This window comes from Scleropages formosus, chromosome 7, assembly GCF_900964775.1.
Source record: "Scleropages formosus chromosome 7, fSclFor1.1, whole genome shotgun sequence".
Taxonomy (NCBI): domain Eukaryota; kingdom Metazoa; phylum Chordata; class Actinopteri; order Osteoglossiformes; family Osteoglossidae; genus Scleropages; species Scleropages formosus.
In genome coordinates, this window is record NC_041812.1 from 31607610 (window position 1) to 31620587 (window position 12978).

General features: G+C 41.6%; 1 protein-coding gene across 3 annotated transcripts; it reads left to right on the forward strand.

Moving 5' to 3' along the window:
- Positions 1 to 4: 4 nt before the first annotated feature.
- On the forward strand, positions 5 to 9929 carry LOC108942039 (GA-binding protein subunit beta-1-like). 3 transcript variants are annotated; one of them, XM_018765077.2, is made up of 9 exons: positions 5 to 825; positions 2837 to 2944; positions 3562 to 3729; positions 4742 to 4936; positions 5052 to 5199; positions 6512 to 6625; positions 7394 to 7576; positions 8050 to 8165; positions 9402 to 9929. In XM_018765077.2, exons 2-9 carry the CDS (start codon positions 2837 to 2839, stop codon positions 9552 to 9554), a joined length of 1185 nt encoding a protein of 394 aa, XP_018620593.1. In that variant the 5' UTR covers positions 5 to 825; the 3' UTR covers positions 9555 to 9929. The 3 variants fall into 3 exon arrangements, with proteins under 3 accessions (XP_018620593.1, XP_018620594.1, XP_018620595.1); XM_018765078.2 differs by having other exon boundaries at positions 6 to 825; positions 7397 to 7576; XM_018765079.2 differs by lacking the exon at positions 6512 to 6625 and having other exon boundaries at positions 7 to 825; positions 7397 to 7576.
- The last annotated feature ends 3049 nt before the right edge of the window (positions 9930 to 12978 follow it).

Below are 12978 nucleotides of genomic sequence, written 5' to 3' on the forward strand. Positions count from 1 at the left end.
CTAAAACAGTTGGTAGTGTAAAATTTGTTTATACAGGTGGATATTTTCATACTGCAGTTCAGATTAGTAGCAGGTGTATCCATGGAGCTTGAACCTAGGGGCTGTATCTTTCAGGTTACATTCCATGACCTTGACAGCTACAGCGTCTATTGCCACCTTTATTGAACAAAAAGTTTTCAAGTAAACGGATTTAAAAACGTAACTACTTCAACATTAAAACTTTATATAAGAATGTAATGCAGGGTTCAAACTGAGGTTGTGTTTCCTTTGGCTTCTGTTCTACTGCATTGCATACGCAAACGGTAGTGGTTTTTTTTAAATGAATAAATTCGTCACAAAAATAAAACCGGGTCACTAGGAAAATCACAATATAAATGTGTAAGTGCCCGTGCAATGTTGCCTTGCGGTTAATTTCACAGCTCGCAGGAATCACCCTCTCGCGCCAGCAAAAAGCGCATGCACGAGCGACCCGAACAGGCTAGTATGTATCACTCCGCACTCACGAACCTATTTATGTAAAATATGCAGTTTCAACATTTTAAATTAATACTGACATTGGCGCGAGAATGAAAATGGACACATTAGACACTTTTTAAAAAATTTATAAAGACAGCGACACGCGGGCACAGACAACTGGGCGAAGGAGCCTTCTACATTAAATTCACGCAGTAAAAAGCAGATGTGCACATCCGCGCAGGATACGGGGACTTTTGTTGGAGTGAAAAATTGGGCGCCGAATCGGCGGCGTCGCGAGAAATCGCCCCCGGTGCCTCTTTCGCCGTTAGCGGCCTCGCACACTACACACCGGTGCGCCGAATCGGCAAGGTAAGGCTCCGGGAGACGGCGATAAGGAACCTTTTCCAGGTCAGTGTCGGGGTATTTTGTGCGGCCCCACCGGATGTGGAAGTCGCTCTGTGTTTGATGGTGAAAAGTAGTTCAACTTCCCCCGGAACCGCGGCGCTTCCGAGCGGTTTCCTGTTTATCGTACGAACGCGCCTCATCCCGTCGCGTGGATCCTATCGTGTTCACGCGAATAACGCTATAGAATTGGAGGTTTTGTCAGGACTCCATTCTTACGCGGCGCGGGAGCTCGGTTTGTTAGCATTAGCTACCCGGGAATATGGTGGCCCGCGGTGTCGCAACTCCTCCTCTTATCCCGCGCTCGGTTTGAGCCAGAAAGAAACAAAACACGAACGGGAGGTTTACAATATATTTATTTTACCACTTTTTTTTTGTAAATTTGGTGTATTAAACCCCTCGTGCGTTAGTCTCGTGGCAGACGGGATCTTTGGGACCTCACGAGAGACGCTTCAGAAATACGTTAATTTTTAAATTTATGTCTCCACTTTCTCCATAAATCATTTGATTTGTTAGAACACACTATTTTATTTTCGGGATGTTTGCCAATAAAAAATCAGTTTGAGTGTTGTTTCTGCTTTCCATTTTGCGCACATTTGTGATTTATTTTTGAGCCACACACACAGCTGTTTCAGCGAGAAAAACGGACAAAATTTGAATTTTAAGTGGGAATCAAAAATCTATAAAATTGTAGTGGGTTCTGTTTTTTCGATATAAAATGTGCAATGTGTGCGAAAAGAAAAACTATACCGAACTGCAATAGTAACTAAAACAAATGTTAGTCTTTGGGTTGTATGGTATAAAAAATAAGGATAAATGCCATGGCAAAAAATTCAGCTGATGCAGAACACCCTTTTAATTTAGATCGATTTTCATATATATATATATATTCTCTTAAAGTTTGTAATTAAAAACAGATTTAGAAGAGCTGTTGGCATAGCTTAGAGCTGCTGCCTCTGCACCAAAGTTCCAGGTTCAATCCCAACCTCCAGCTGTAGTACCCTTGAGAAAGGTATTTACCCTAAATTGCTCCAGTTAAATTTACCCAGCTGTATAAATGGGTAAATAATTTTAAGTACTGTAACGTTATAAGTTGCTGTGGAGAGAAGTGTCGGCTAAATCAGTAAATGTAATGTAAATTTGTCAGCTTCAGAATCCAGGGCTGTGCGACAGGAGTGGGATTCAAACCAGGAACCTTCGGCATGCAAAGCAGCAACTATAAGCACTACATTCCCTTTCCTCACATAATAAACATATATCTTTTGCAGGTACCTTATAAAACAAATCAGGGAGTTAATATTCAAGCTACTGCTTTTTTCATATTGTTTGTAGGAAAATTCCCAGAAAACTGAAATACCTCAATGTCTATAACATTTGAGCTTCGTCAGATGGCTGCCTTAAGTTAGAAACACCAAAAACAAAATTGTTTTTGGTTTTCCTGCTTCGTGTCATCTTTTCGTGGCACCTGTTTTGCTGAATTGAATCGCCGGTTTGGGCAGTGGCTGTTCACCGAAGAAAATTGTCCTGCCAACACGTCATCTTATTTTTTATACCACACGCATGTACCCTTTGTAGTGATAATGAGCCCCAGTACATTGCTGTTTGACAGATCCTTGATCACCGAGTGGTTTTTGGGGTGTTAGTCACCAGGCCTGCGTGCTAGTGCTTGCACAACTTTGGCAAATTAATTATAATTACCTGTCTGACCTTTAATGAGTCAGCTTTCCATTTAAATTAAAACTGTATGTACATTTTCCATTGAGGTGCTTAATTACATTTCATTTCTGTTTTTCTAACCTGTAATCTCAATCAAAAGCAAAACTGTTCCGGGTGAACTATTTTTGGTTACATCTTTTAAAGACCAAACATGTAAAAAGTTCATGTTAACCCATGGGTCCATGTTAAAGCAGGTGGGATAGTGTTGTACTTCTAAAGCTCATTAGAACTCACTTTTTAAAGCCGTGTTTCTTAAAACCAGATGTCCCTGGTGGATTTGGGCAAGAAGTTGCTGGAAGCAGCTCGATCAGGGCAAGACGATGAGGTCCGGGTTCTGATGTCCAATGGAGCACCGTTCACCACAGACTGGGTGGGTGAAACTGAGATCTGAGCTCACTCAGGGTACTGTACTGAGTATAGTTGGACACCCATTGCTGGAACCCCACCTCAGCTGGGTGATTCAACTAATATTTACATTTATCTATTTAGCAAGCACTTTTCTCCAAAGCAACTTCCACTGAACTCCACGTAGTGCTATCAGCCCACACACCTTATTCACCGCGGTGACTCACACCGCTAGATACACTACTTACACTGGGTCACTCATCCATACGTCAGTGGGACACCCACACTATGGGTGAACCTGAACAGCATGTCTTTGGACTGTGAGAGGAAACCAGAGCACCTGGAGGAAAGCCATGCAGACACAAGGGCACGCGAACTCCACACAGACTGAGTGGGGATCGAACCCACGTCCTGTTGCACCAGCACCCAGGCGCTGTGAGACAACAGCGCTACTTACTATGCCACTGATGGTTATGATGGCTTTGTGTCAATACAAAAAGTAAAGAATTGTTATCTTAATTTGTATGGATTTTCTGAGGCATTTGTGCTGTTTGTTTTTGAGGATATTTACAACTGTTACCATCTGATGTGGTAAAAGAAGTAATCTGACAACTCTGTGTCCCGTAAACTGTCCCTCTGCAGCTCGGCACATCGCCACTCCACCTGTCGGCTCAGTATGGACACTACTCCACCACGGAGGTACTGCTCAGGGCTGGCGTGAGTCGAGATGCAAGGACTAAGGTGGACCGCACCCCACTGCACATGGCAGCCTCTGAGGGTCACCCACGCATTGTGGAAGTCCTGCTAAAGGTGAGGCTCCGCTGAAGGTTGCAAAGCCCTCTAGAATAGGAGCGACCAACAGAGATAATGGCAACACCTATCAAAATGTCAGGATTTGAAGCCTTTGTTTATTTCAAATTATGATGGTTCTACATGCGTTTGACCCCCATTGTTACAAAAATATTTTATTGGTTGAATAAATTTCCACATACCAGGAATTTGACATAGATAGCAAATGTTAACAAAAGTAAAATGTTTGAAGAAAAAAACTAAATACAAATGGTAGTTATTTATTGAGATGTAAGTTATATAAGTGGAAATAGCAATGGGACTAAATATAAATAAGTGCAACTGGTGATTCTTAAATGAATATATATTACTTTAGGATATAGCAGGGTGCGGTGGCGCAGCAGGCTTGGCCGTGTCCCGCTCTCTGGCACGTCTGGGGTTCAAGTCCTGCTTGGGATGCCTTGCAACAGACTGGCATCCCGCCTTGGGTGTGTCCCCTCCCTCTCCAGCCTTGCGCCCTGTGTTGCTGGGTTAGCCTGCAGTTTGCCGCGACCCTGCTTGGGACAAGCGGTTTCAGACAGACTTTAGGATATATAGACTCTATTGCAATCAGTCTTGCCTGTAATCTGAATGTCAACAAATCTTTATGTCCATTAAGTGTGGTATTGATCACAATGATGTAGAGGTTGAAAAGGGACGCTTAAGGGTGGAAAAGCTATTTTTATGCCTTGTTGTTTTAATCCTGATTGCCTGCACTGGTTCCCAGAAGAAGGGCTTGGAAAATGACAGCTAGGGTGGGAAAGTTCTCCTATGATCTTGCTTGAATGCTTTCTGCTTCTGGAATTGTAGAGGTTGTGGAGTTCAGTCATCACTTTAGATTTGTGCATCCCATTAGGATCTCTGACTTACTAAATGTGAATGTAAAGAGCATGAATTGCCTAATTAGTGCAAGTGTTCCCTTGATGCACCTAGTGCACCTGTCTAGTAACTACTGACATTTCATGTACATTTAGCTTTTCTTTGGTCTTCTCAGCACGGTGCTGATGTAAATGCCAAAGACATGCTGAAAATGACAGCGCTGCACTGGGCCACAGAGCACGGCCACCGTGAGGTTGTCGAGCTGCTCATCAAGCACGGCGCCGATGTTCACGCCCAGAGCAAGTTCGGCAAGACCGCGCTGGACATTGCCATCGACAATGGCCATGAGGATTTGGCTGACATTCTTCAGGTGGTGGCTTTTAAAAATTAAAACCTCATGAGGCCGTTTTCTTTTTTCCACAGGCTGTTTGCTTGACAGGTTATTTAACAGCTCATGTGATTGTGTCTCATTTCATCTCATACAGGTTTCCATGCAAAACCAAATAAATACGAACCCAGAGAGTCCGGACACGCTGACAATACATGCAGCAACTCCACAGTTCCTCATCGGCCCTGGGGGAGTCGTGAACCTTGCAGGGCTGGTGTCTACCGGGAATGCTGCCAAACCTGCAGGTGCCGTAATGCACCGTGCACTACAGTCACTGACAACAGCTCGCTGACATGATAGAGACATGGCGGGTCCTTCTTTCACCAACCGACTCACACTTAAAAGTCACATAAGACGGTGCTTTTCATATCATATTTTATGGTATTTCATAGTGAAGGTACTCATAGTTGTCGTCTTTTCAGGGGCTGTCAAATCCACTCTACTCAGGCTGTGATCTGCATCACCCTCACAATGACATTTTCATTTTGTAATGCACTTGTACATCCTACATTAATATTGTACCTTTACATTTATTTTTTTAGCAGGTGCGTTTCTCCAAAGCGACTTACAATGTTAATTACAATTATTTACCCATTTATACAGCTGGGTAATTTAACTGGAGCTGTTTAGGGTAAATACCTTGCTCAAGGGTGCTACAGCTGGAGGTGGGGATCAAATCTGCAACCTTCAGAACCAAAGGCAGCAGCACTAACCATTATACTACCAGCTGTCGCCATACCTGTGTGCATACCCTCCCTCACACCCTGTATTTCTGGGATAGGCGCTAGACCTCCATAAAGCTAAACTGGACAGTTGGTTTTATGCTAAGGGGACAGCTAGTAGTGTAGTGGTAAGAGCTACTGCCTTTGGATCCAAAGGTCTCAGGTTTGATTCCCATCCCTTGCTGCAGTACCCTTGAGCAACATACACACACACACATTTTCAGAACCGCTTGTCCCTCACGGGGTCACGGGAAACCGGAGCCTACCCGGCAACACAGGGCGTAAGGCCGGAGGGGGAAGGGGACACACCCAGGACGGGACGCCAGTCCGTCGCAAGGCACCCCAAGCGGGACTCGAACCCCAGACCCACCAAAGAGCAGGACTGCGGTCCAACCCACTGCGCCACCGCATCCCCTCCTTGAGCAATATACTCACTCCAAATTCCTCTAGTAAAATAAAAAAAAATTACCTAGCTGTATACATGGGTAAATAAATGTAAGTATCTTCATGTTGCTTTAGAGAAAGGTGTCAGATAAATGTAATGTAAATAACAAATGAATTTAGAAAGTGCCCTCATTGTTTTTCAAACCCCCTTGAGGACTGGAACCAGTTTTAATATTTAAAAAAGCTGTGTGTGGGAAATGCTATACCGCTGCATCAGAATGCAAGACGAATTTTCCCTCGAGTGTCATCCGTATTCTCAAATGTTGCTGCATGGGTGTAGCTCCATCAGTGATGTTTGTGACGTCCACTCCTGCTGTTTTGTGGTGTCGTGTCGGAAACTCGGGCTGCGGGAGACGTGTTTACTAACAAATGTGAAATCTCTTCTCCTCAGATGAGGGGGCTTTGTCAGCCTTACAGTTCGGTGACTCGTCAACGTCAGTTCTAGCTACATTAGCTGCTTTAGCTGAAGCGTCCACCCCTTTATCGAATACACCCGAAACACAAGGTACTCAACCTTAAGTTGTTCAGACAATAATTTTAGTTTTTTTTTATTTTTTTCTTGTCGCTGAAACATAATATTCTTTCATCTGTAACTTCCGACCACGATTAAGGCGAAGATAATTTCAAAATGTGTTAATTTTTGTTTTTATTTTTAGTCTTTTTTTTGTTTTTTTTTTTTTTTAATTGTTATGAAATCAGGCCTAATTTGAGGTAAGTAACTTTTGGAGATTTAATGGTACTTCTGTGTAATTTAACTGAGCAATTTGTGGTCAGTGGAAGACAACGGGGAGGGAAACGCCAGATTTCACAACTCGGCAGATGCCATTGGATGCACGTATTTATTTATCCATCTATGTATTTTTATGTGGATGGGTGTGTCTGGGATAGAGGCTTTTAGAAAATGATGAATATACGTTAAACGCCAAACCTTTTCACAGTTTGTTCTTCGGAAAGTAAATGCTATGCTGGAATCTACTCCCTTTCCTCTGAGTATGATTCATACTCATACATTATGAAAGTCAGATTTCCTCAAATATGTCGATTCAGAGCGGGATCATTATTGGAGATCAGCCAGTTATATACTCTTCGTTGTAGCAAATTGTATTCTTGTAAGGTGTCGGGGGAAAATTTTTATGTAATTCTTATTTTTATGTAATTTATGTGTTCTGCCCCCCATTTCAGTTTTTATGCGGAGATGCACAGGCGGGTGTGTGCGAGTACAGCCTGAGCTCTGCCCTTTTGTCATCTTCTGCGTGGATTTCCTTTTGCTCAGCAGTGGTTGCAACAGAAGAGGTGGTGACCACTGACTCTGTGGACGGTGCCATTCAGCAAGTTGTCAGCTCTGGGGGTCAGCAGGTCATCACCATAGTAACAGATGGCATCCAGCTGGGCAATCTACAGACAGCGGGGGGCATGAACCAGCCAATCATCGTGACCATGCCGGACGGACAGCAAGGTGAGCCCATGCCGCATGATACGGACGCACTTCCACTCACAGTATGTTATGCCTATCTGTATTTTGTAATAAATCATTCTGCTGAGCTGTAAGCATGCAGATTCACAAGTACAGTTTTGATTATAATTTTAGTTTTTTGTTTTAAGTGTCAAAAAATGTAGTTTATTAGGGTCATATAAAGATGGCAACACTTAGTCTAACGAATTGGATGTAATTTGGGAAACCTAACCTGTCTTTGAAGAGTTTAGTATTCAGGTTCTCAATTGACTCGTATAATCACTTGTGTTAAATATTTAAAGCAAACTGTAAACAGAACAGTAAGTTATTTTCCTGATATTTGTTTTGTGTTAATTGTTTGAAAAAAGAAATGGCAAAGTGACTGAAACCTCCTTTACATCTGGTTGTTTCAGTGATTCTGTCCATGAGAGGAACAGACCTGTTCTGGGTTTTTAACAAAACCAGATTTTTTTCAGTGTTAACAGTCCCAGCCACAGACATGGCGGAGGAAACTGTCATCAGCGATGGGCCTCCGGCAAAGCGACAGAGAATCGAGATTGTGGAAAGTCACATAGAACCTCCGGAAATTGAGGTTGGTCATTCAAAGTTGCATTGGTGGCACACAGCCCTGACTTTGCTTGTTCTGAGTTCAGCGTAAGAAGCTGTCATCTCCCTTCTACGATAATGTTGTAGCTTTTTTACAATAGCACAGTTTGCAAATCACCTTGTAAAAAAGATTTATTTTGCTGACAATTATGAAAATAGGTAAAGCGTAAGCCATTCTCATCATCTTTTTCCTGGATAGAGGTGCTATAGTCTAGAAGATGCCAAAGGTGTTGTGGCTGTGGGTCTGGTGCTTCAAGCCCCAGATGTGAACCCCCTATGCAGCCTGGAAGAGATGGTGTTTGAACTGGGAAAAGACAAAATATAAGCAGTTTGGGTGGGAGAAGAGAGAGCAGGATGCAGAAGATGTGGAGGATGCCTTTTTTTGTTTACCGGTGTGTTTAATTCTGATTAATTCAGATCTTCAGTTCTTATAATTTCTCTCGTTACTTTTGAAACGGTTATTAATCTGTTATTTTGAGCAACGTTATGAAAAGACAGTCATGCAGGGTGTCGTGTATATAGCAAGTTAAATGGTGTATACCATGGCATAGTAAGAATGTCACCTATAGTTCTGAATGGGAACGGTTTATCCGTGTCACGCTTACCATGGTAAGGCACAGTGTAAGCCTGGTAATGAGCAAGGTGGTCAGTCAGAGGCAAACTCACCACGCATACCTGCGGTATGTTTACATTTATTCATTTAGTTGACGCTATTCTCCAAAACAGCTTACAATTTTTTTTTTATCCATTTGGGTTATTTTACTGGAACAATTTTGGCTAAGTACCTTACTAGAGGGTACTACAGCTGGAGGTGGAGTCTGAACCTGCAACCTTTTGTTCTAAAGGCAACAGCTCTAACCACTAGGCTACCAGATTTCATACTAATAGCTGTGAAAACTGTGAGCAGTACAATTCTGTCATTTTTAAATACAGGACAATTTAAAGATGTCTTTGGGACAGACTGGGAAAATGTACTGGTGCCATGAAGTGACAAAGTAAAAAGGATCTTCTTGCAACATCAAAGAGGCAAACTAGTAACTTAAAATGTGAGAGGTGGACACTAATTCATTTTCCCACTTGCTCTCGTTGAGATCAGTGTGAGATCTTGCCTCCAGAGTGTTAACAGTAAGGCAGGTCTCTTGCACTCTGCCTCCTGAGCCCCCCCGCCACTTGTCTGGGGTCGAATGGTTCATGCCTCCTTTCACGCTGCTACTTCGCGCAGGAAACGGAAGCCTTACAGAAGCAGCTGGAGGAGGCCAACAGAGAGGCACAGCGGTACCGTCAGGAGCTGTTGAAGAAGGAGCAGGAGGCAGAGACCTACAGGTTGAAGCTGGAGGCCATCACGCGCCAACAGGGCAGCAAGAAGGCCACATGAGCCGTGCTCCCCCACAGGCCCGGAACCAGAGGTCTCCTTTAAATGGGGGTCAGAGAGAGATGAACCCCTCCTCCCCCAGTGCTGGAGCAGGGAAGAGCTCGACCCCCCAGGACAGCTGCAGCAGCTGAACGGCGAGCTTGAGAATCACAATATGAGGAGACTGAAAACTTCGATGGAATTTCCAAGCACTTTGGTTAATATGACTGAAAATCCTCTTGACACATTCACTTTTCTCTGTTAATGTTGTTTTTTTTCCTATCAATTTCTTTTGCGTGTGTGTGGTGGTTTTTTTTTTTTTTTCGGTCCCCCCAACTCTGTTGCAAGTTGGTGCTAAATTGTTCTGTGTTTTAAACACATTTTATTTTGGATTTACTTTCCCGCCTTTTCTATTTAAAAAAAAAAAAAAAAAAAAATGGTTTAAATTATTTTAAAAGGACAGAACTGTAAGTCATATTCCTTTTAACATGTTTGATAGGAATCTAGTTAAGTTTGTAGCAGTTATGACAGAATCTAATGTTTTAATACAGAAGGAAGCTTGCGCCATTATTTTGTGATATTCCCTAAGCACTACATACAGCAAGAAACTGATATTTCTGAGGGGGGCTGTCGGCCGTGACCAAGGTCACCCAAAGTCACCTCTTCTATTCTTTTAGTTCGAGTGGTGTGTCCTCTGCTATCCCTGTGAAATTTGTAGATACTTACAGGATTGGTTGTGTAAACAATACTTTTATTGTAAAAGTGTTTTTCATATTTTTTTACAATTCAGAAAGACCTCTGTAAATTTACATGAATATATACAGTACATATATATATTTTACTATCTTCTTTATTATAAAAGGTAGATGTAGTAGCAGTGGGGTTCAAAACTCCAGTTCCATTTTCCTTCCCTTTTGTTAATTATCTGTAGTGGTTGGTAGTTTTCTTTGATCCATTTAAATACATTTGTGTAAAGTACATGTTGTTATGCGAACCTGCATTATTTAAAATTAACTCTTGTTCTATCCTTGTAATGAACAACAGATATTCACTATCAGTATCCAACTTATCCAAGTTAGGCTCGAGACAGTCTGGAGCCTGTACACTTTGGGCAGGATGCCACACTCCGTCAGGTAATGAACAAAGGATATGAAACAGAATATTTGGTCAATAACCTGACAATGTTTTCCAAAAGAAGTCCTCATTCATTAAAAACTAAAATACCTTCTTTTATTCTAATTTTAAAAATACTGACACATAATGCTTTTAATGTGTTTATCAGCTCAAACATATATGGACATGTCTACAGGGGAGGGGATACCCAGACATATTTGCTTCACTTCTAGGTTATTATCATTCCTGTCAAATTGCTCACGGACAGAGATTTAGTTTGATTTTGAGGGCTTTATTAACTGCTCTTAAAGCTAACCAATATAGAAATGCGCACAGTATTCATATAAATTCAAGAAGTTCTTTCATACAGTAGTGTTCATTCAGGGTGTTTCTGTTTCAGTAAATTCAAAAATTGTTTTTACAAAGAAATATTTTACAGCAAAAGGGAAGTTATTTCAACATGTTTAAGCTTGTTCCTCTGGTTTTGGTGTACTTTCTGCTGCATTTCATTATATCTTTCAAGTTGAATTACAAAACCAGGGTCTCTTCTTTGAGTTCAGACATGAGCTCTTATGGTTTTATGCCTTCCACCAGAAGAAAGCAAGTTGAGGGCTAGAATTTCACAGGTATGAGTAATAACTCCAAATTCTCTTTCTCTGCTTGTGTGAACTGACACTTGTTAACACTGGCCCGGGCTGCAATTTTTGTTTAACTTTGGATATCCACAGTGTGAGAAGCTCGATAAAGCGGTCCCAATAACATGTTCAGACTGAGGTCGATTGTACTCATTTGCGCCTCTGAAGCAGGCTCACATGTGAATCCCCCATGTTTTAATGTTTTAATTCCACAGCGTATTCGTAGATCAGCCGTAAAGTGTAAATCCTTTCAATGATATGTGTTACAGACTCCCTGAGCAACAAAAGATCAGGGGTGGCATTCGTATTTATGGAGAATGCACCATTCCAGTCAACATGCTTATCAACCAGCATGACTTGAACAACATTCTTTAAAGCGTGTATTTCACTACATTTGGATTTACTGCCAAAGGTTTCCTGTTTGTTTTCCTTTGCGGAATTGTACTGTTTGTCTTCTCATCACGCTCGACTTGTAGAACGTTGAAGAGGACTCTACTGTTGATTTGTCTGCCAGTTCACGTTTAGTGTAAACTGTAGAATTCATTTCTGCGTTTGCATTAACAGCAAGGTCAGGGATGATGTTTCTTTTAGCTATTGCTTCATGATATTTTTTTGTTGCGTGTTGCTCAAAAACATAAAAGTACTCACTAACATCACTTTAAAAAAAGCCTTTTCCTACTGAAGTTAATCATCTTGTCTATGTGTATTTTCCTCACAAAAAATCGATGCTCCAGGCCCTTTACTGGAAGTGTGTAATGATGCCTTAGTACCAGGACATGAGACTTCCCAGTTTTGTCCTTCCCTCGGGGAAACATGCTCGGAGATCCCCCAGACGGTCTGATTCAGCTGAATGAAATCTCCGCTTAGACTGTCAAGAGGCAGAGCATCGTAACTTTTTCTGAGTGTGGACTTATGAACTATCTATGGGAATGCAATACACTAAAATCTCTGCTGGGCATTACACACTAACACATTCAGCCTTTAAAACCAGTATTCTCCACAGTGCACTATTTCAATTTATTTAGCTGGCACTTCACTTCGAAGCAACGTTCAATATTAAGAAAACAACAGTCATGTATTCTTTTATGTCTCCGGGCAAATTTTTATTGGAACAAATCAGAATAAGTACCTTGATCAAGGACATTACAGCAGAAGCAGGAATTCAAAGCTGCTCCTGCCCCACAAATATTAGCTTTAGGATACAGTGTTGATTATACCTGCCTATGACACTTAGATCTTGTGATGTTACAACCCTAGGATTTACGTCATTCATTTTGCATACATCAGCCTGGTATTCTTTGCAAAAATAATGAAGTCAACACAGGTTTTTAACAGTAAATAAATATTTACCATCTCCATGCATATCCTTCCTGAACTGTCCAGTATGCTTCTCTTTTTTTAAATCAAAATTTATCAGAGATGTTCTTTTTGCATCTGTATAATGCATATGTGATGAATGTAAAACTGTTGGTGAAAGACTTTTCAGGCTGAGACCCAGAACATGGTAATGTTCTCCATGTGAATGGAAGAACGGCAGCGAGCAACAAGAGATGCCAATGTTTGTAATTATTTGTGGTTAAAGTCCCCACAAGGGACCCTGTTTTTGTACTGAACAGACCACACAGAATGTTTTCTGTAAAATACCTGGAGCTCTACATTGCCTAAACTTTAAAACTCTTGTGAATAAACAGCATTTCTCA

Excerpts from the sequence above, each read along its gene's own strand:
- LOC108942039 (XM_018765077.2), top strand. The coding sequence starts at position 2,837 with ATGTCCCTGGTGGATTTGGGCAAGAAGTTGCTGGAAGCAGCTCGATCA. Across the intron at positions 2,945-3,561 it reads CACCGTTCACCACAGACTGG|CTCGGCACATCGCCACTCCA; the intron begins GTGGGTGAAACT and ends GTCCCTCTGCAG. Across the intron at positions 8,166-9,401 it reads TAGAACCTCCGGAAATTGAG|GAAACGGAAGCCTTACAGAA; the intron begins GTTGGTCATTCA and ends TACTTCGCGCAG.